This window comes from Cibotium barometz, chromosome 4, assembly GCF_041138505.1.
Source record: "Cibotium barometz isolate CiBa-2024 chromosome 4, ASM4113850v1, whole genome shotgun sequence".
Classification (NCBI taxonomy): Eukaryota; Viridiplantae; Streptophyta; class Polypodiopsida; order Cyatheales; family Cibotiaceae; genus Cibotium; species Cibotium barometz.
This window is the reverse complement of record NC_141049.1, coordinates 11,372,274-11,396,430: the sequence shown is the minus strand read 5'-3', so window position 1 is coordinate 11,396,430 and position 24,157 is coordinate 11,372,274. Positions and strand designations below refer to the sequence as shown.

At 42.7% G+C, this 24,157-nt stretch overlaps 1 protein-coding gene across 1 annotated transcript; it reads right to left on the bottom strand.

Annotated features, from left to right (window-relative positions):
* Positions 1–4,669: 4,669 nt before the first annotated feature.
* LOC147638907 (uncharacterized) lies at positions 4,670–5,128 on the bottom strand. Its single transcript, XM_086792907.1, has one exon. It carries the CDS (start codon positions 5,126–5,128, stop codon positions 4,670–4,672), a length of 459 nt encoding a protein of 152 aa, XP_086649033.1.
* Positions 5,129–24,157: the final 19,029 nt, after the last annotated feature.

Below are 24,157 nucleotides of genomic sequence, written 5' to 3'. Positions count from 1 at the left end.
CGAGTTTCTAAGAATTCTATTGCATGGCAATGATTCTAGAAGCAAATTACTTAGAAAGAACATAAGGGCATACAATAGTGTCCTAGCTTTTGTATCATTGGGTGCTGATATTGATGAAATGCTTTTCAGAAATAGAGGCATATATAACTTTTGAGTCATGGCAATGTATATCATCGTGTTGGAACTTTATTACCTTATGGAGGACAGGAAGAGCGCCCACGTTTTTTTGCACAGCTATATGTATATGACATAGAGCATGAACTGCAAAATCGCTTGGATGGCATGCTTGGTTTGGATCTTGGTGTTTTAGAATTGCTGCAGAGGATGATACATGCATGGAATCCATATGCCAAGTCATTGCGAGCTATTGGGAAAGTATTGGGAAGCAATCCACATGTAGATTTAAAGATGATAATAACCGCTCTACCTCTAGACAATACTTGGTGCCCATAGCTAGCGAGGTTGCTGCTATCATGCCAGGGCAAGGAGATGATTTCAAGTCTCACCTTGATGCTTCTTATGACCTGGCTCTGCATGCATGTGATTGATTAGGTCCCAACACAATGGAGCTAGTTTCACATTTCTTAGACCCCATTTTCTGCCTGATATTGACAATGCCCTTTTACTCTTTACTACAGAAAAGCTCAATGTCAAGGGCACATGGTGGAAGAGGTGATCTTTTGATGAACGTGCAAGGAAAAGTTGGAAAAAAAAGACAATCAACACGGCTATTTATTTGGTTTCCCTGTGAATCATGATGTAGCTTACACTCTTTCAACCTTTCCTTTGATCAAAACTGCAGATAAATTAATTAGATTATTTGTGCAGATAAATTAATTTAGCATAAGATTAGGTTTCCATTACTTTCTAAAAACACAAGTAGATAACATTCAAGAGTATCTCTTTGACAAGGGGAAAACTGGAACCAAAATCTAATCTCCATGCCATGACATGCTCATTCAACTTTGTTTAGAAAAGCAATCTTCCCAACCACGTCATAGTCTTGAACGCGGGAGTTGAAGACACAAATCCAAAGAGCTCAACGAATACATCATCACTTCCCCTAGTTTTTAAGGGGAGTGCCAACAGAATAGGATAATGGTGACCAAGTAATAGCACAAACATGTACCATTTAATACCTCGCTTGTTAGGTGTTGGTATATACCAGCAAACAAGCCATGTATTACGTGAGGAAAATGTACCAAGACGTGAATAGTTGTCAAAGCTATCAATTTCTCAAAGGGAGTAGTTGCTTCCACCCCATTATCCAACAATACGTGAGAGCATCATAGCCCATAAACACCAAAGAACTATTATCCAAGTCCATTTTCTTCATGAGCAGTTCATAAATTGCCATATAGCAAGACCAAGTGGAAATTAAGTACCCATATATTACAAGGCAACTAGGAAATAGAGTACAAATAAAACTGACCCGTTCTGCAATACTCCTGTGGATGGGTGGCACACCCTCGATTTGCCTGTGCCTTGCAAAGCACATACTCTTCCGCAGGTCCTTCCAAGCACTCAAAACTCCCTATGGAAGTACTTGAGGGTGGGGAAAAACTGCTCACGGTAACAGTGGCAATCTATGTTTGGGAAAAATCATTTTCCTAAACATAAATCGTGTTTGAGGTTTGCTTAGAAGGAAATTTTATAAAATTGACCTACTTTTTTATATTTTTACACTAACTTTTTGAAATTTTAAGGGATTTTTTTCCCTTTCCTCTTGCTCGCAAACTGGCATTATTGAATTTCTAAATGGCACAATTGTAAGTTGAAACACGCTTTTCCCAAACACTGGTGGCAAGGTCTACCAAACACCTTTGCTGTAAGATGTACACTTACTCAAGAGCCAAACCTCGTTTGGCGAAGGAAACTACCTATTATTTACAATAGAGGACAAGATGATGCAACATGGTACAATGATCAAAAACAAGTCATCTATGCATCCAAGAGTAGGGACTACCAAGTCCTTCAGCAATTTATCGTCAAAATGCCTCCCTTTCCTCCGTTGTCCAAGGTCAACAAAATGCTGCATTGCTTGCTCAGCTAAGTTGCCATCCCCACTACCTAGGCAATGGCCTCGTCCACAAACAACAAGCCCCTTCCTTTCAATCAGGATCCCGACTAAAAACAATCTTGATGCGGTCCGCTATCACTCATCGCCTACTACTGAGCCCAACGGCCACCCCGAGTGGGGCGAGTCCCGCGATAGGGCAGTTGGTCTCCTTGGCGAAGAGATTGCACTGACCCCTTTACTACACTTGACATTTGTGGAAGTATTGACTATTGCACGAGCGGAAGTTGGTGAAATGGTTTGACGTGTGGGTGTATAGGGGAGTGGGTGAAGTCGGGCCTTGCGTCAGCTTCCGTTGGTATATTTAAATCGATTAAAGTTACTATAAAAAAAGTATTGACTATTGTTACTTGAGATGTGGGCACAATGCTTTGGCCACCAAGCTTCTCATCTGCAACAAGGAGATGTGAACCTACTACCAGACCATAAAGCTCAAAAAGGGGGGGTCAATCCAAACTAGTGGGCTAACCCATGCTTCGCACGTCGTCTCACATGGTAATTTTGTGGAACTTTTCTTTTGTGACCCATGCTTCATGTGTATATAATTGGTTTTGTCAGAAAATGGAACAAATAGGCAAAGTAATAGGATGGTCATTGTCAAAGGTTTGGAAGTATGAATCCTAGCTCCATATTAATCAAATCCCAAAGAAATAAGAGCATACCTCTCTCTCTCTCTCTCTCTCTCTCTCTCATTCTCTCTCTCTCTCTCTCTCTCTCTCTCTCTCTCTCTCTCTCTCTCTCTCTCTCTTACCGTAGCACAAAAAAGCAAAGTATTCGTTCCCTAGTGTACATATGACTACACTCTTCTCTTGTCTTGCCATGTGTCCCTGCTATCCTCGATGATTAAAATAGATAGTACAGAAAAAGATATAAATATAAAAGTCATAAACTGAATGTTTCGACATGTATGTGTTGGTTGTAGCTAATGGAACAAATTGACAAAGTGATAGGACAGATATACTTGTTGTCAGTGGAGTGGACCGACGCATCTCCACTACACTAACCATCAAGTGTAGATGTCTTCTTCACTCGTGACCCTACAAAGAAAAGAGAGAATTATTGATAAAACGTTAATTTAAAAATTACCATAAATCTATAATAGTTATAGTTAATCTTACTAGACACAAATGAAGATTGAAATAGAGCTTTGTCCGGTGCCACAAAATACTCATATATCGAAGGGAGAACATCATGTACGTACGGAATAAGGTCCAAGCCTCATGTATAGAGAATCCCTCAAAAGAGGCAACACATCTCTCTGTCATAGTTAGTGTCACAAACATACTCTTTTGTAAATAAGTATACTCCCAACTCCTCATTGGGAACGCTAATCCCATATCTTTCAATGCCCTCCTCCATAACTTTAACCATGAAAAAATCCACCATAGGCAAAATTCTAAAACAAAGAAGAAATTAAGAAGTTATATAAACAAACATGGAAATCTTGAAAGAATTTCTTGTAGTTTACGCACCCATCCTTGTGGCCATCTATCATAATCCCAGCAACATGTTGATGAGGAAGGGGTGCACACCAAAGAGGTGGCTCTATAAATAATGTAAGTTTTATATGTCATCCACTAAAAAATCATTAAAAGATATGAATAAATACCAAAAAAATGGATATAGGTTGTAAACCTTCAACCCTCGACTCCAACATATCCAAAGTGAATAGAATGTCATACATGCTTGTCCCTAAATCAAAACAAAACTTTTTAGAATATATACATAAAACAAAGAACGAAGAGCTATGGAAACTCCTTTTGGCATGCATCCTTGTCTTGTCATATGGCAGGGGAAAGGATGTGTTCATAGGAGAGAGACACATGCATACAAAAAGACACATACAGAAAATTAGAACACATAACTTCAATACAATACCTGAAATAATTACCTAGAAGCATCTAAGATCTACGCATAAATAATGTTACTTATTGTAAACCAAGCAATAAGGTGGATATCCTCCCCCAAGTTAGAGATCATAAACTGAAAGGACGTTCTGGTAAAAAAACTATAGCTCTCAAATCAGGTCAATCACATACACACTGTCTCGGAAGTAAAGCATCTTGGAATGGATAACTGCCATTGCATTTGATATATTTTCCAAGTCTACCAATAAAACTCGATGGTAAATGGTAAAAATTAGACATGTAACAAATTGCTTCTAGGTAGTTCTTATTGCCATATGTAAAACTTCCTTATATACAACATTGGTAGTACAAACTGTCTCTCGACCACTCACATTGGTCTCATAGCAAGTAGTATCTTGAAGAAATACCTTGACAGCATTCGATGATCGCACACGCGAGAAAGCAACATATAACTGTCCCTGACTAAATACTAGAGTTGCCAAGTATAATCATAAAAGAGACATTGTTTGGCCTTGTGATTTATTTATTGTCATGGGCAAATGCGAGTCAAACAGGGAACTGCCTCCACCTCATATCAAATGAAAGCTGCAAAATGTATGTGGAATGACAGTTATTCTTGGAATGATACCCTATCTCCAATATTAGTCCCAGTAATAATTTTCGCCTCTATCACCTTTGTGTCAAATTTCTTGCATATTAATCGAGTACCATTGCACAATCCCTCTCAAGGATTTACATTACGCAATAAAATTACTGGAGCATTTCTTTTCAGAATCAATCGATGAGGTGGATAACCACCACCAAGATTAAGACTGTTCAGGTACTCTGTTGCATATAAAAAAGATCCTTCACCACTGTTATTAACTGAATCTGCACTGAAGTATTGCTTACTCTCCCCTAGCATGGAATCCAGTGCACTGCTATTGATCGCATCAACTTCAAGGTTTGGAGGTGCAAGAATAGCATGCTCTCTAAAATACGATGCATAATCTACAACACTTAGAAGCCCTGTATACACCCATTTAATCAAGTCCTCCATAGACCCTCTCTCTAAAAGCATTTTTGATGGAATTGACACAATACCTTCTTTTGTTCCCTCCCTCTCTATTCCATTGCCAATGTCTAGAACCCATTGTATGAATTCATGCTCTGTTAAGTTATTACCATTTTGAAGTACCTGCATGTTCTGTGTAAGCTTCAATACTGTAGTGTCTCTCCATATTTGTGAGTGACATAATGCAGCATTAACAATGTCCTATCGTCCTCCCTTTGGAACAATTGGCAAGATCTACCTAAAATCTCCACCAAACAATATGACCTTTCCACCAAAAAGCTGATCACTACCCATGATGTCTCTTAATGTCCTGTCCAAGGCTTCAAAGGCATATTGATGGGTCATGGGTGCCTCATCCCATATTATTAGCTTAGCTAGCTTCACAACATATGCAAGCTAACCTTTATGTTATAGGTGCTAGCTGCATGTAGGTTCAATGGTATTTTAAACCGTGGATGAGCTATGTGACCATTGCCTAGTAGCATGGCTGCATGCCAAAAGATGCACATGCCAAAGCAACATGCCCCTCCCCATGCAACCGAGAGAGGAAAAAATTATAGAGAAAGGTCTTTCTTGACCCTCCTGAACTATCGAGAAAAAACACTTCACCAACACCTGCATATACTGCGTCCAAAATCTGATTAAAGGCCGCTAATTGACAATCATTTAGAGTTGTTTTCATTCGATCAGCAATTTGTGCCTACTACTCAACATTAAATTTCTCTCTTCTTGTAATTATCCATTTGTAACTATGGACACAGTTGATCTGTCCACCACAGGAGGCATTCCCTCAAACTCAACCAACCTTTGGCCATGTTGCTAAAGAATGCATTCTAAATGTAATAGAGCCTCATTCTTTGCCATTACCCGATGATCATTTAAATTCTCTATAGTCAGTTGTAATGCATGAAAAAAATCATCCGAACGTTTCGATGAAAATCTTGCCCACAGAAAGGCCAGGAGAGGCTGGCTCACAAAACACCAAAATTGTGACAAATAGGTGTCTCAATTGCGATCCGGTTTGATGAGCGGCCTCTTGCATACATATAAACCATTCTTCATCACTTTCCAATAAACCATTCTTCATCACTTTCCAATAAACCTCTAGCTATGCATGCTCCCTTGAAAGTAGGATAGACTTGCCCATCAAAAGTGTGGAAGTCATCAAAAGACTTACAACCTTTGCTCACCAAACAGATGGAGAAACGTTGTACATGCGACCGATGATATAGCCTAACTTTCTTCTAGTCCACTTCTTAAGACTCGTGTTCCAAACCCATCGGCGGCTGGGAAAGTCACCATAAAGCAAATCTTTTACATCATCGTGCAACTCATTACATGCAAAGGGTAGTTTTTTTGTTTCTTTCTCTATCGATTATACTCTGCAAATCATCATCATCTCGAAACATGACATTATGATGTAGGGGAATATGAACTTGTAATCTTTGGACATCGAGCTTTTCTTCATGCATATCATATTCATAAATTTGTCAGCATGCTTCTAATGCTGACACATAACGTGCATCCAAGTACCTAACTGACCTCATCCACCACACCATCAGTTGAATGTTTTAGTTCTCCTTGCCTTTCTACATGATTTACAGTCTACATTCTGATTGTTGCTGTCATGACCCTTGTACACATATCTATACAAATATTTAACTACTGTGATTGTGGAGCATACTTTAACATTGATGTGTGCCTTGTATTTCATGGAGGAAAGGATTAAATGGCACTATCCAACGATTGTCAATGATAGCTCCTTTCACTTGTATGTTCCTACCATGACTTCGACGCATATAATTAGGATAGCCATCGCTACCCACCATAGTAGATTCAGAGAAGGCACGCGGATAATGACGACTACATTTCCCATTAGTCATGCTGCATGGAGCATTGGGATTTAGTGCACCACCACTACTAGAGGTTTAGGGCATACCAATGTTAGAACACCGACACAAATGTCGAACGTCGGTATGTACGTCCTAAACTTGGAGGCGAAAAAGTCGGACGGGTAATTTTCAAAAGTGCATATATTGATGCATATACCGACGTGTATACCGACACGTATACCGACGGATATATCGACGAATATTCCGACAGATATACCGATGCCCGTAACTTTTTTTACAGCCGAGAACCTATTATTCTTTGTTTTGCACGGCATCGAACATCCAGACAAGGTATGCGTCCATCTCCCTCAAGCATTCGCCTTCTTCCATTCAACCCACTCTTGTTGTGTGTGTGTGTGTGTGTGTGTGTGTGTGTGTGTGTGTGGAGAGAATTAGTGAAGTGTGTGTGTAGATCTCCCTCTCTCTCTCTCTCCTTGGGCGGTTTGCCTCTCCCCATCTCCTCATCTTCTTATGGCGTTTTGCCTCTCCCTCTCTCCTCATCTTCTTATGTGTGTGTGTGTGTGTGTGTGTGGAGAGATTAGGGTAAATGTGTGATGTGTGTGTATATCTCATTCCCCTCTCTCCATCCTTCTTCTTACCTTAATTATGTATGGAGAGAAGATTTGTATGTGTGTGTTGTGAGAGATGTAGAGAGTGAGAGAGCTTGTGTATGTGAATCTATTACTAATGTATGCAATGTGTGTGTAGGTTTGTTTCTCCCATGTGTGTCCTAGCTTGCAGATCTACTTCGAACATGCACTATCCAATCCACATTTGAGAGGTAAGCACATTACCAATTATGTTGTTTTATTACTTCTCTTTTTGTTATGTTTTAATTTGTTCTTAATTTGTAATTATTAATTGAAATTGAGTATGCAAGCTTGTTGTTTTATGCACATATATGCTAATATTAGCATATATGTGAGTGCATAGGAAATTAATGTACGTGCTTATTTGTCTTTACACATACACACACACACTTTGCAAGAGAGAGAGAGAGAGAGAGAGAGAGAGATTTTCTTTTTGGCGCATACCCAAGGCGTTTCAGTCTCTTTTTTGACTTGAAATGTAATGTCTAAGACATGCATGTCAACGTGTTAACCTATGATGACGGACATTGAGACGTACTATGTTTTACGTCATGTAATTAATTTAAGTACTCTGAGTCATGGGCCGGGCTTGTCGGCACCACATGTAAAGGGTAAAGAGATTGGGTGATCACCGATGAGAGGCGCACCTTGAATATCAGTAGGATAAGGGTTAGGATCGGTCGGCCATGTATGGGGATCCATGTGTGAACGGCTAAGTCACCTATAAGAGTCAAATGTAACCCTAAAACTCTCATTCTCAACATGTGGAATACAAAGTGTGCTCTTGCCTTATCTTCTCGGTCCCCTTCTCCTGTGTGAGAGAGAGAGAGAGAGAGAGAGAGAGCGATCGAGCACTGTGTGGCGGCACGGCGGTGGCGAGGCAATAGAGCGGCGACAACGGCTCCTTCACAGCGATGCGAGAATCCTTCACGACAGCGGTTTGAGCGGTGAGTGACACACCTTTGCTTTCTGTTTGAGCTTGCTAGTTTCTGGTTGTATGCTTGCAGCCATTCGTGGCTCGCATACGGTGTTCGACAAGTCCCCAGCTCCGACTCGTGCAGTAAAAGCGCACATTTGACTCTTATAGGTGACTTAGCCGTTCACACATGGGCGCCCATCAGTAGGATAAGGGTTAGGATCGGCCAACCATGTATGGGCGTCCATGTGTGAACGACTAAGTCACCTATAAGAGTCAAATGTAACCCTAAAACTCTCATTCTCAATGTGTGGAATACAAAGGGTGCTCTTGCCTTATCTTCTTGGTCCCCTTCTCTTGTCCCCTTCTCCTGTGTGTGTGTGTGAGAGAGAGAGAGAGAGAAGCATGTTAGACCACAATGGATGTTCCTATGAGAACTTAGTTTAAGGGGTCACATGAATGAGCTAGTGTAGCAAATTAACAGGAGTTTAAAATTATTGAAAGTAAATCAAGAGTTAGCAAGGTGTCAAAGGTTAATCAAGGTTTATAACTGACCTAAGTCAGGAAAAATAACCAAGCTTAATAAATAAACAGATGACCACAACGTGTCGACTCTAAGAACAAGTTAATACCACGAGCCTAGGGACACAAGAAACATCAGAGTTACAGGAGCCTTTTGCCTTTATTTCTTTATGCACGTGATAATTTTTACACACATTGGCGACCTCCCTAAGGCAAAACTAACATCGATCCTGGTACCATGTTTAACACAAGGCATTCTCTAGGAATCTATTAGTTCACCTTAGGCAAGGCTACCCCCTACCAACCCAAGGCATCGGTCTAGAGTAGACTACTCCTCGCCTACCAAGTGTCAATAAGGCAATAGGCCAACATTAGAGCACATAATAGACTTGCATTGCCATTTATTGTAGACCTTTTTTTTAATTTATTGCTTTTGATCTTCGCTCCTGAACTATAATGTGTTCTTACATCCTTTCGACCAAGGGGTAAAAGCTATGTCTTAGAGGTCAACACACACATGGCCAAGTGTCAAACATTAAGATGGTTTGACCGTAGACCTAAGACAATTGTATTCTAGGGTTAACTAAAGACTGCATGCATTCTCAAGAATATATCCAATAAGATTAAACTCATTAAGGATTTACACTAACATGTCAGGCAACTTCAAAAACTAAGTAGTGCTTTGACAAGTTCCATGTGGTCATGTAATATAGTTCATGCAATTAATTGAACAGTAAAAACGAAAGAGAGTGGGCATGGAAGAATTACACCTGAAATTGGAGATCTCCTTGATTTGATGAGACAGCTTGTGATTGGATGTAGATATATTTTGATAAACATTACGGCAGTCTCAGGACTTGGAAGCGAACCCACCTCAAACTTTTCAACCTGTACAATCAACTAACAAGCACTATACCTCAAGAGGCACATCAGTGTGAAGAATTAAAGACTCGTTTAAGGAGCCAGTCACCACACTACTATTGAGGATATGGTAAGAGAATGTTGTAGAGTCCTGGCTCTAGCCCTAAGGCTAAGCCTCTATCCGCATCATCCAAACAAATAAAGTCAGCCTCAGTAGTGCCATGAGTTTCATCCGTCCATTCATCGTCGTCAGATATATCGTTTTCGTTTTCCCATCCACATAAACTCATCAAGAATGTAACCATGCGAGGATAGTCATCTTGTGGAAAAGGAAAGTCTTGGGCTATCGGGGATATGTCCTCTACGGAGTAGGGGTCAGTCATCGGTCAATAGGCATATTAGCCAATCTAATTCCTCAACATTTTCCTCTCTCGCTAGTACATCTATATGATCTAATTCGGTTTTAATTACAGGATAGCACATATGAAATATCTGAGAAAGGTACAGATGATACCTCTCACCAAAGGTGGGAGTGGATGAAATGTGTGATGCTCGTGCATCTGCCATATCTGCAAACACAGATATAGCATCAGTAGGTTTATGACAGGTCAATCTAATTCTTTATTGCATACGGATATTTCTCCTCTTAATATGCTCTTGCTCTTTTTACTATTTTTCATTTTTCTTTTCTTTTATTTTCTTTTTTGTGTATGAAGCTATATATATACATCCCCTTGAATTTGGCAATTACATGGTCAGGGGAGAAGGTTAGGGAGATAGCAATAGAATGTCGAGCGTGAGTACATGCTCTCCCTTTCCTTGGGTAGATCATATTTTCTGCAATGATGTTGCAGCCTCTTGGAACCAATTTGTCCAGCGGGTCATAGGTGGTGATGTGGGCAGATAACTTTTTATGATCCTTGTGGCCACATCAAATTGCAGAGATGGTAGTGTACGCTCCCATGAACGAATGGAAGAAATGGTTTCCGATGATACTTTTACAGGGGAGACATAGACTCATCGATTTCTTGTTGGGTGTTGACAAGAGTAGGTGTAGAGCATGAAGAATCTTCTATATTAACGTGTGCCTGGCATGAGGAACTAGAAGCTTCATGTGGCTCCCCCCTTCCTGAGCTAGGTGGTATTGATCGATATCGTTTGGGAATCCAAACTAGCTTTGGAACAAGTGCTGCGGAGCACTCTGTTACGTTTCCCTTACCACGGTCTTGAATTATCGTTGGGGTGGCAACATTTGGTTTGCAAGGTTTTACAGGTGATGTAGAGGGATTCAGCTTATGTTTAGGGATTCAAATCTGGTCATTCCCCTCGTAGTACCCTTGGGCTACTAATAATTTTTTAGGGATCCATCGTGATGTTATATTGCCCTTTCTTGGGTGGGTAGCTGCTTTCCTTCTACAAGGCTTCTTGGCTGAATGAGATTGAGCAGGGGTAGTAGCTGTTAACGAAGCTTTTGGGATCCATTTATATGTACTCTTTGGCATAGTAAGCGGAGCCTTGGAGACCACACTGCCTGTTTCTACTCTTGGCATTTAAGTGTTAGAGGGGTGGCAAACAATCAAAGATGGTTTTGCCACTGGACTTTGTGATTTTTTGTTATCTAGCATTTTGTCCAGAGTTGATAACTTAGGTGCGAGATTTTGAGCGATCAGATCGAGAGCGGGTTCTTGCGTTGTAACTGGCCTGGTTGCCCAATCAATATTGCACTTGGTGGCTAACATCCATTTGCGCCTTAAGTTTACAGTTCTCTCCATGGTACCAGCAGGCATAACCAAAAAGCTTTGAATTACGGTCCCCTTGTCATAGGCAACCGGAGTGTGCAGAATTCCTGAGATAGGGGTTTTCTTATTGTTGATTCCTTTAACTTGGATAGCACTCTTGGATAAAGGTGGTTTTCCAAGTTAACACCACACGCCATATGATAGCAAATTGTGTTGAGGTCATGTATCCAATAATGCATTATACAGCACCTCCCCGTAAGGACTCTGTAACTCAATTGGGTATCTTAGAGGCGAGTCAGATTCCCGTGAATCCTCCTCTGCCTCCTCGAAAAATGCTTGCGTAATCCCCAAGTTGGCTTCTCGTTGGCGCGTAGCACGCTGTTGACGTTCTTTGGCTTCAATTCTTGCTTGTATCTTCTTAAGCTCAGCTTGTTCTTTAGCTGCCTTCTTCTGATGGATTGCATGTAACTCCTCTTGGATCAAGGGGTCATAGTATCTTTTGAATTTAATCCCATTAAGGAATCCAATAGTTTCAACTCCGTCGAGAGTCTCCACTCGGATGGTACCTTGCACGGTAATTTCATATACTCTATACGGTCCCTTACCAGAATATTTGAGCTTCTTCTTTTTGTTACGCACTCCATACATCAAGACTTTATCCCCAACCTTGATGTCCTTGTTTTTAAAGTGGTAATCAAACCATTTTTTCCTTCTATCCTTCTCCACAAGGGCATTGTACACAGCCAATTGTCTTTCTTCGTATAGACGCTCTACTAAGGGATTACCATCCCAACCCTCTTGATTAGCAACACGAAGACTAGGAATGACAAATTCCCATGGCATGACTGCTTCTTGGCCATATACCATTTTGAATGGTGTGCAGTTAATAGCCACTTTGTACGCAGTACGATAGGCCCATAGAGCTGTCGTAAGCTTTAGATCCCAATCCGTGCGATGAGCTTCAACTATCTTTGTCAAAACAGAGATTAAGGTCTTGTTGGTACTCTCGGCTTGGCCATTCGTTTGCGGATAATAAGGGATAGATTTATGATGGGATATCATGAAATTTGTTGTGAGCTCTTTAATCACTTCATTTATAAAATGCGTACCATTGTCGCCTCACAAGTTCAAAAGGACAACCGAAGCGTGTGATTATATTTTCAAAGAGGGAAACTCAAGAAGAATCAATAGCCATCGTGTGATTCTTCCTGTGTGGAGCAGCGTGGTTTGTTTACCAGATACAACAATCCTTGATGATCCACATAGAAAACAAACTTGGTGGCAAGGAGGTAATAACAAAATTTCCTTACTGCATATATCATTGCCAACCCTTCTCGCTCCGTAGTTGTGTAGTTCATCTCAGCATCGTTCAACTACGACTGGCAAAGCTAATGGGGTAGTCTAGTTTGTGTTCTCTAGGTTGAGTTAACACACACCCAATAGCAAAGTTTGATGCATCAATATGCACATGGAAGATTAAATCCTAGTTAGGCATTCGCAAGATTGGAGCACTCGCCAAGGCCTTCTTTAATAGCTCATATGCACGGTCACAATCTTCAGTCCAAATAAACTCGATGAGAAGCTTATACAACGGTCGAGTTATCTCAACGAAGAATAAAATAAACCTTTGATAATAACCAACATGGTCCATAAAGCATTGGACTCCCTTATAGTTGGAGGGTGGGGGCAATTCCAAAATGACCTTGATTTTACTCTCGTCAGTGGAAATCCCATTTTTGGACACTATATGCCCTAGAATAACTCCGTGTTTAACCCAGAATTGGCATTTGAAAGGATTCAATGAGATGCGATATAATATACACCTTTCAAATATTTTTCGTAAACACATCAAGTGCTTGTCCCAAGAGGAATGGACACAAAGATCATCTAAGAAAGCTTCACAAAAGTCCCTTAGATATTCCTTAAAGGCTGTGTTTATCAATCGTTGGAATGTTGCAGGTGCATTGGTCAAGCCAAAGGCCATGACGTGAAAGGCAAATGTCACTCGAAACTTCGTGATAAATGCTGTTTTAGCTTGGTCCTCTACTGTAATTGATTTGATTGTAACCAGAGTACCCATCTAAAAAGCTATATGCCTCCTTGCCTGCAACTCTTTCAAGCACATGTTCAGAATACGGCAAGGGGTAATGATCCCTTTTGGTGGCTGCATTAACATTTTTGAGATCAACGCACACTGTGAGTTTTCCATTATTCTTTGGTACGATGACTATCGGAGAAACCCATTCTGAGTGCTCAATAGGGTATATGAATCCACATTTTACAAGCTTTTCAATTTCCTCCTGTACAATCTTTGCATACTTAGGATTCATTGGGTAGGGACATTGCTGGATTGGTTTAGAAGTGCTAATCATTGGAATCGTGTGTTGCACCACTGAGGGTGGAACACCCTTTATATCATGATATGTCCAAGCAAATATGTCTTTGAATTCCTTAAGAAGCTTCTTGAGTGTAGCTTCCTCCATCTGGGTGAGGTCTTGAGCAATAAAAACTGGGTTAGACTCCTCACCTGGATCTGCTAGTTCTATCTCCTTAACTACTGCCGGGCCATCATAGACACCACTACTCCCATTGGTAGGTGTTCGTTGGGATTTTGTGTAGACCACATTACGTTCCCCTGTGGGCGTAAGTGATTTGAAATGCTCGGGTGCGGGGTGTAAGTCTACTGGTTCTTGTTGTGCCAAGTGTTTTCCTTTTAATTCCGCATCCTTTTGTTGTTGAGCTAACTCTTGGTTTTGCCGCCTTCTCGCAGTATGACTTGGTTTTGGCTTCTCTTTGATTTCTAATTGGGTGACGTCATGAGGTTGCAGAATACACCACATGACACTTTGGAGGTATTGTTCCCAATTATCCGCTAACTTCCGATGAGCGTCAATAGCTCCTACATAACTAAGCCATTCTGCAGTGGATCTCTCTTTGTTTATTGTAGTTCGTACATTAGCTCGATAGCGTTGTCGCTTATGTCTCGTTTTCTTCCTACCAAGCTTTTGATTTTTGTTTCTATCAGATTCGGACTCACTTGGTCAATCGTCACTTGTGTCCCCCTCACTCTCGGATGAACTGCAGGAAGTCACCGTCCTAGGCCTTGACCACCTTGCTTCCACACTTGGGTGAATATTCGATTCATCCCCCCCATCAGGCTCAGAGTCAGTTTCTTCTTGAGTTTCAGACAATTCAGAGTTGCATTGGTCAGAGTCTTCGCTATTGTCAGTGTCAGGGGAGTTTGCCACTTTCTCGCCCCATCAGGAGTCAAGTGCATAACACCACCTATCATATTTATTGGCACTAACGGTGGCATATCTTGCCCCTCAAGTGTTACCCAACTTGTGCCTCTATTTCCTCATGTGTCTATGGTTGCCGCTAGGTGTACCCAATCCATGTTATCTGACTTAGTCATACTCGGTAGTAGGACATCCATATAAGGAGAATCTTTCCCATCATCAGTCTCTTTTTTGCATGTATAGCAATACCTTAATGGGGCGGAGTGAATAGTGGTATCCGATCGATTATCGATGATAACCTTGCTTCCTAAAGGATGCGCGCGACCATTCTCAAGATCAACTCGAATGACAGAGTCCTGGAATTGTAGGTAGACATGGTTTTTCGACCAGTCATGCACCATTTGTGCTTCCCTCATGAAAGGACATCCTAAGATCATTTGATATGACATAGGATGCTTGGAGAAATCCATTACAATGAAGGTATGTCTTACCTTGTACCCCAGAACCTTGATCTTAAGGTCCCTTAACATTCCAATAGGTTTAGCAATAGTTCCGTTTGCCATCTTAACCACTATGTGACTTCAAGGTGAGGTCTTCCCATAGATTCCCAACAGTTTTTAGTCACAATGCTCACTCCAGCACCACCATCGAGGATTCCCTTTAGAGTTAATCCCTTCGTAGTAATGGGGAGAGTTGCATTAGATTCGTCACCTTCAAAGTACTGTCCCAACTTGTTAACAGGTATTTCAACGACCGAGTCTTCATCTAGGTTGGGTTGTAGATCCCAATGTTCCTCTTCATCTTGAAGCGTGTCGGGTCTATCCATATTTGCAAATTGCGGTAACCCTGCCTTCAATTCTCCATTGAGAAATGCCCGAAGATCTAAGAATAGCTCAGGATCTCCGTATAACTTGGATATGACCGTGGTTTTGATTTCAGAGGACATGAAATCCATTAGCTTAGACACATTCAACGGTACTTTTCGAGATATTGCCCCTTGACTAGGGACTGGTGAAGATGGAATCACTTCCTCTTCGATGGGGTCACGCATTCCCTCACTAAACATTCTTTCAAGCAAGAAGGGTGGTTTCCCACTTCCTGATGTCCTATCCTTACTTTCTTCCCGAATGATACTAGGTATAGCTAACGGTTTATGGTTCCTGTGAGGCTGAATTTGCATAGGAAACACTGTGTCAGGAATTTCGATTTTTCTAGGGTTCGGCTCCAGTTCTCTTTGTGTTTCTTCCACCAAACCCCTCAAGTGTTGCACTTGTTCAATCTCCTCAACTGGGTTTGGGTAAGTTCCAATCTTTTTCTTGAGGGTTTTTGGCCCACATGGCTTGTCTTTTGGGGAGTCTCAGTCAGTTTGGGTGGCCCAGAGGGCATTAGCTGACTTGGTTGTGGGGCCGGGGGAGTTTCCTTTTGTTTCCCCTGATTTATGTATTCGCTTGATTCCCCTTCGTTGAGCTCCCGAGTGGGTTCCTCCCTTAAGGTAGTGGCTTTGGTCCCCATGGTTTCTATTAAATCAGAATCATCTTCAGGATCATTCATATACACGAGGTCGTCTCCTATCCCTATGTTAGTCTTTGAACTAGGCTTGGAGCTCGTGGCATTAAGCGATCTCTTTCGTCGCGTTTTCTTTTTCTTTGCTTGAGCAATTGATGTAGTATCCCTCTCTTTGAGAATGTAGTTTTGATTTTGAAGCATTGACCGTGTAACTACATTCACGGGTACAACAGGTGTGGTTCCTCGTGCCTGGTTGGTGACCTCAACCAAATTCAATGGCATAATCTTGGGTGCACTAGGATTATGTGGACATTGAGCAATCAAATGATCTATGCCACAACGATTACAAGTAAGTACCGGCAGTCCCGATGTGCTCCCTTGATTTGGTTGCATTTGAGTAGCGATCTTCTGTAGCCTATTAGGGCACTCCGCTACATGATGCGGTCCACCACAATCGTAGCATTGAAGAGGGGGTCTCCTTGCCAAGGTATTAAGGTTTTGCCCTCTTGTGGCGAGAGAAGCCGCTTGATATACAGGCTTGACTTGCCCGAAATGATCCTCCATGTAGAACTAGGGAGTCATTTCAAACGTATCGATCCCATATAATTGAAGAGTGTGGTCTATCTCCTCTTCATAATCCCCACACGCACTATGTGACTCACAACCCATCTGGTTCATAGGGGTAATCCTTGGATGTGGAGGTTGTGGTCCTAGCACTAGCGGTGGTAACGGCACAGACTGGACTACATTCGGGTTCCTTGGAACTATGTGCTATGACGGTTGCTCGACAGGTGGTGCAGGCATCAGCGCAGGTACTTGAGGTGTGTTTGACCAGGCTAGTGGTGCCTGATTTGCCAACATACGCTTAAGTACTATAGGCAATCCTTAGATTGATGGCCATACTTACCACATGCATTACAATTCCCATTGCATTTGACTCTGAATGTGGGACATTCACTCGTACTATGTGGTCCTAAGCAAACCGAACACCATTGTTGCTCTCTTCTTGGTACATATGGCTATTTTGAGGAGCTCGATTACCCCTAAAGTATTCTTGGAGAGCCTTAGTAAGGTCAGTCATCACAGACATTTCGGATATCTTGGGCTCCTTGGTGATAAGTTTTACGGTCATTGGCTCGTGCCCAGATACTTGCGAACTAACAGATTTTGTCTCCGAAGATACCTTTTTACCTGCAATCATCAAGTTGTCTTCGAACTGGATTGCATTGGCAGTGACTGCTTTCCACGTCGTAAGACCTCTAATGACTAGGCCATTGTATATGTCCTCGTGGCGCAATCCTCGGATGAACATATTGAGTAGTTGGTTGTTATTGAAGCGCTCATCGGGAGCGTAGCGAGAATTTAGATGCTTTAATCGACTAATAAAGTCTCTCACTGACTCCCCTTCCTCGTGTTCAGCTTTCTGGAGTTGAGATGCTACTCCCCACCAAAGCACACCCTCATGTATGGATTCTTTCAATAACAATCTCTTGAGAGTAGGATAGTGAGTATGCCCTTCAACCCTTAAAGTTCGATACCAATCTCTGGCTTTTCCACTCAAGGTTAAGCCTACGACTTTACATTTATGTAGCTCATTATGCTCTTCCAAGGAATCACACACGTGTTCAAAAACTTCAATGTGCTTCCTAACATCTTCGTTACCCCACTAAAGTTCTAAGTGAGCTTGGCCACTTGTACCGCCTTGCTTCTAGGCTCTCTCTCAGGCATGCCACGCATGTTTTCCGTGATAGATTGTCCGATCATTTGGGCAATCGCTGCGAGATCACCTCGGTGAGCAGGCATAGCTGGTGGAGGCACTTCTAGGATAGCCTGGTTGATAGGAGTAGGCCTGGTTGATAGGAGTTGGCATTTGTCTTGGTATGTATGCAGCTGACGTAGGATATGATATGTGACTAGGCCTAGCTCCTCTTGGATAAGGGTTGTGATAAGGCGATCGTGGAGCATATTCCATTGGCATACTAAGAGGCATAGGAGCTACCTGAGCATGAGTAGAGATAGGTACATATGGTCGATAGGCATTGGCACGCACTGTTGTAGGTACTGTTCCACTAGGTAGCGGTGTCATACAAACTACAGTGGTCACAGGTGCACTTTCGGTCATGCTCATCATCGGAGTAGGCATTGTGGATTCCCTAATGAAAAGTTGAGCCAAGTTTGGAAAGCTAAAGTTACTGCTCGTGGGCTCAACCTCCATTGAGACTCCAGGCGAAACAACATACGAAGGGTCTATGGGACTCACCGAGGGAGTCTCCAATTGTGACAGGGTTGGTTGTTTAGCCTTGCCCATATCCAAAAATTTCATAGGGCCAGTGGAAACTAGGTTCACTCTCCTATTTTGCCTCTCAAATCGGATAATTCTATGAATAACCTCACATATCATTTGTTGTTGCTCCTCTAGATTAGTGGCACTAGATGTAGATCGTAGACTTCTAACCAACCTACATAGTATGTGTAACCCGTGTATAGGTCAGTCAGAGTCTCCGTGTGTAGATCATATTCCCAATTTTCAATGAGAAATATCCCATCTAGACTTGGTGTGCCAAACAGTTCTCTTGAAGTGGACGCAATGTCACTTCTTATGGATTGACTTCTAAGGACCTCTACTTTAGGCAGAGCGTCAGAAGGTAGTAGCTCAGTAAGGCCTTCATTAGACAAAGTGGGTAGAATATCCACATGGACACTCTTTGGGAGGGTAGGGTCTACGTGAGATGTGAATGGTGAATCTACTACCCCCCTCCTTCTTCGTTTACTTCGCTTGTCGCATGTTCAGAGCGTGTAGCTCTACTAAAGGTCTCTATTAGACGACTAAACATGCTAGATCCGGGTTGTGGGGCCCAAACTGGCATGTTTTGGCTTATCTCCTCAGGGTTCTTGGACCTTGGTAGGGTGCCCTTCCGTGGCTTCTAAGCCAGAGGATGAGTCACTATCCGCTATTCGTGGATCTTGGGTTGCACTTCCTTGGGTTCCAGCTGAAGGCCAAGATGCTAACGTGGAGGGATGTGTGAGCCTGCGTAAACTGAAATGTTTTCTAATGGCTCAGACTCTAGCACCCGACTAGAGCGTAGATGCATGTGACGTGGGTACCCTACGGGCATTGGTAACTACCCTTAAAGCCCACACAAGTGGTTTCTTGGGTGTTTTGCACCCCGTTTTTACTTGTTTTTATATTATTTTCAACCCGTTTTTTACCCCCTTACTTATGGTTGAGCCTGGACTAAGGCGTGTGATAGCTCGAGACGAGCGTATCATTTAAAGGGTCCTAGCGTGCTTTACAGCACAGTGTTCACTTATCAGGAGCTCCCGTGGTTCTCAAAACAGTCTATTTGCTTGTGGGGGAAGGGTGAAGGCTTTATCCCACATGCTCACTTCACTCCTTGGGAGGTGGGCTACATATAGAGCTCCACTTCCCATAAGCTCTCACTTGAAAGAAAACTATGGAGGCTCACTCTCCTATATTATATATATCAAAAGACCGAGACCGAGGCCAGGGTCAATTGGGGGTTTTTTCTTTTGAAATTTTTTTTCTCAAATGCGAAATTTCTTTCTTCACACGGGTTTTTTTTTTGAAATAAATTTTTTCTTTTTCTTTTTTTTAAAAAAAAAATCTTTTTTTTGAAAAAAAAATCTTTTTTTTGAAAAAAAAATTTGGTTTACGTTTTTTTTTGGGTTTATGTTTCAAAAAAGAAAAAGTTTTCTAGGGTTTATTTTTTAGGGTTTGGTCTTGGCCACGGCGCCTTGCCGCTCACACATAGCGCAGGCCAGGGGATTCAGAAATCCCCTCGTCCGTGTTCACGCACACGCGCACAGCGCGAAAACCAAAAACAGCGCAGAACAGAGAAATAGACGGGATAAACAAAATTGAAGAAACATAAAACGTCAACACCATACACAGAGTCGCCTTTCCTACAGTATAAATTTCACTTCATGCAGAAGCCCGAGCTGCAAACAGAAGCTTGGTGCAGGGCATTTCCCCAGCATCGGCGTAAAAAATGTGCGCTTTTACCGCACGAGTCAGAGCTGGGGACTTGCCGAACACCGTATGCGAGCCACGAATGGCTGCAAGCATACGCTAGCATAGTGGCCACTCCCTCGGCTTCTCATGTCTGGAGTGTTTCTTCCTAAGTAGCATAAACCTGCTATGTAACATGACTATTTCTTTTTCGTTGCATGGTTATTGGCCTTTGTTCCAGGTTTGTTCCTATTCATCAATTGTTATCAGAAGCTCAGTTGGTGTAAACCTATTTAAACAAAATTTTGTCCGTGTGAAACTTCTATTCTCGGCTGCCATGTCTCTCTTTCAAGCACTTGCAAAGTTGAAGATCTTGATGTGTTTTCTAAGTAGGATTCTTGAGTTTGGAAGAGGCTTCCAGATGATGAGTCCTGAGAGGTAGGGTATTGTGGGGCCTTCATGGAAAAATAGAATCTGCTGTCATACACCAGTTTATTGGATGGCTTGGGTCTGCCAAAACCACATACTGTTGCTGCAAATGCATTGCATTGTTTCCAGAAACCCGAAAAATACTTTTTGACTTTGAAAGATATGATGATGTTTGTCTGGATGCCACATTCTCATTCCAGGCAATGCTCCCTTCACTACACAAGGCCTTCTCACTGTTGTGGTTTGGAGGAACATGCTGCTTCTTTCTCCTTTACCATGGTACCTGCACAATGTACAAGCTACTTCCTTCTCTATTACCATGGTATGTGTACAAGATGCAGACATCTCTCTCCAAGAACCCCTCTATTACATACAATAATCCCTTGGGCCGTGACCACTTCTTGTAATATGCCCTTGGGCCTAAGCCCTTTTTGGCCTGCACAAGGCCATACCCCCCACTAGGCCAAGGCAGTCTAATGGCCCACCATGGGAACAAAATAGTGTCCGTATTGGCCACCTTTGATTTTCAGTGGTTGTGCTTTCTGTTGTGCTGTAGCTTTCGTTTAGGGCAGGTGTTATGGGGGTTGCACTCTTGCGGGCCATCTCTCTCTCTCTCTCTCTCTCTCTCTCTCTCTCTCTCTCTCTCACGCACACACGCACGCACACACACACACACACAGAGGACGCTACGAGCTAGAAGGCTGATGGCAACGAGGCACAACACATGGCAATGCTATTGCGAAGGCAGCATGGGGCATTGCAGCAGTAGTGAACTGAACCAACGCTGGGTGCTTAATAGGCATACGATTGTGCACGTGCAAGGAAGAGGGTTATGAATCTATGAATGCATAGGGTGGTGCCTAGAGAAATTGTTGCTCATCTTGGCCCCATGACCTCTGCTTCAGCGTCGAATCTTGGTCTCCTTCTCACAACTAGCCTTAGTTGCTTCTGATCGTGGTGGTGGACCATGAGGACTGCATGTTTCGAAGGCGGTAATATAGTAGCCTCTTCTATTCGTCATGTTGTTTCTTAAGTAGCCAGAGCGTTTACACAGCTAGTGCGAGAGCTGGCAGTACCAATTCAAAGTGGTGGACGCAAATTTGGCAGCATTGGTTGCAATGAACGCTGCTCTCATAGACCACAAGGGCATTGGTTGGCATCAAGTGCAACGCTAGGTGTGTCATTGCGTTACGTCTTCCAAGCATGGGTCTGGGGGGACACCAGGAAATTGGCTAGCTCTCTTCCCTAAGAAGGCAGCTCACTTTTAGGAGTTTCTTTGCAAAGCCATAAGGTAACTCTCATCTTCAGGAGAGCAAACCTACAAAAATAAGAGGAATTTGGTGTAAAATCTTTTGACTCATGTATGACTTCAGCACCACTTCCTCTACATGTCCCGCTTGGTCAACTTTTCCCAACTTGTCTAAGGTCTTGACTCTTTGTAGATGAGTTTTGTTGTAGCTCCATCCCTAATAACATAATGTCCTCATAGTGCAATCTCCTCTGCAATGTTGGCCACCATACAGCAAATGCTCCAAATGTCAAAATTGTCATCTAATGCCATGCAACTCCAATCATTGTGAGTGGACCTTTGTCACGGGCCCCAGGATCGGGGTCCCGGACATCGGGCCCCGTAATGCATCCCATCATGCCAATATATGATATAGCTCGGCTCCATCGGCCATTGAGCGCGTCATAGTGCGATATAACCTTGTCGGGTCACACCCTTCTCATGTATCCCCGGCCCAGATCCATGGCCTTGTGGTCTCGGGTCCATCCATCCATCTCGAATCCATGATCCAACCGGCCCGGCCTCATCGGTCCATCGGCTCGGCACGGCTCGCCATCCCGGCAGCTTCGCCGTTTCCACCGTTTTTCCTTCCGTCAGTTGCATGATCGCCCTCAAGGTGGGGAGGGCATCCCTCGAGGCACATGGCACCTATTAACCCCCAGGCAACCGGGGAGGCCTAATGTGCCTACCCACCAGTGTGTGAGTGCATTATAGTGTGCCTAGATATGGGTCCATGTTTCACCGCTCCTTACACTTCCTCCCCATATAGATGCATGATTTTCGGTGTGGTCAAGCCCTGACCTCACATACACCCCTCCTTTATGGAATTGATGTCCTCGTCAATTGATTTTCGAACTAGGAGGGAGTGCGTTTGTATCATGTTTAGTATATTCTCCAACAAGTGCCTACAACTAAGAAAAAAGAAAGCGGGAGGTCTTAACCTTGCTTTGTAGCCCATGAGCAAAGTCAGTGTCTAACCCGTTACAATTGTGCATATTTTTAGATTTTTATCTATCTTTGTAGCCTGGACTTCAAGCCGTCTATGTGTTTGGTCCTCCCATGGTACACTGGGTTCCTAGCCAATTGAATGCTACTAAGATTGTCACAATATATGACAACCTTCATGTCCACATGCAGCCCCAAATCATCAAGTAGCTTGTGCAACCAAGCTACCTCACATGCTTCCATCGCAGCACCCCTGTACTCTGCCTTTGTAGCACTAGACAAGGGCACTGTTTGCTACTTTTTTCTACTCCAAGTAATAGCTGCACTCCCAAAAGAAAACATAAATCCACTAGTAGACCGCCTGTCTGCAATGCTACCAACCCAATCTACATCTGTGTAACCATACAACTCTAATGGTACACTAGCCTCATAGAAGAGTGCATAATCCACTGTGGACCTCCCATAGCGTAGTGTGCACCACCTCGCTGCTAGGAAAAGCCCGTGCGAGAGGTTTTTTGGGAAACGGGTACCGTGCCAACGCTCTCGTAGAGTGCTTAGCACACACTGCGAATGCACCTATTGCCTCGTGCAGGGGAAACTCTACCAATTTTTTTTTAAAATCCCACACTTAGCACGGGGAAGAAAAAAACTTTTTTATGCACTAAAGAGGAAAAAAATACGGGTAAAAGCATGGCACGAAGTTTGCAGGTACTTGCACATAGGTAACAGATCCTTTATACCTTGTTTGACCAACACTATGTTGGCAAGGCTTATGGGGATTCAAAACTTTTGAAGGAAGAAGAGGGTGCATCTGTCTATGCGAATAGTGTGTGAGGCTTTGGGCATGGGAAAAAAGTAAAGGCAACATAGGGGAGTACAAGATAACAGAAGTGTAATGGAAGGTAACTGCAGGGAATCAGACTCCCACATGGAAATAGCTCCATCGCAAGGAAACAGTTCTTGCCCTGCAATTGTATACATAGCATTTCTCCTTGTTTTATCCTGAGTGCTTTACGTGTCTAGAGTTCAAGATTGAACAATTGTTTGCTATGGCAGCCATGGATCAATTACCTCAGAAGCCAAGCATTAGTGCACACTTTCTAGATGCTCTCAGCGGACTGCACAGCTATACAAGGAAAGGAAGTCAAAGTCATAGGTAAGGAAGAAGCATGGTCCTTTTCTTGGACCCACATTAGTCATTACACCACGTATTGTATACCATGCTTTAGTTGCCTTGAATCGCTTGCCACCGCCTATTGTG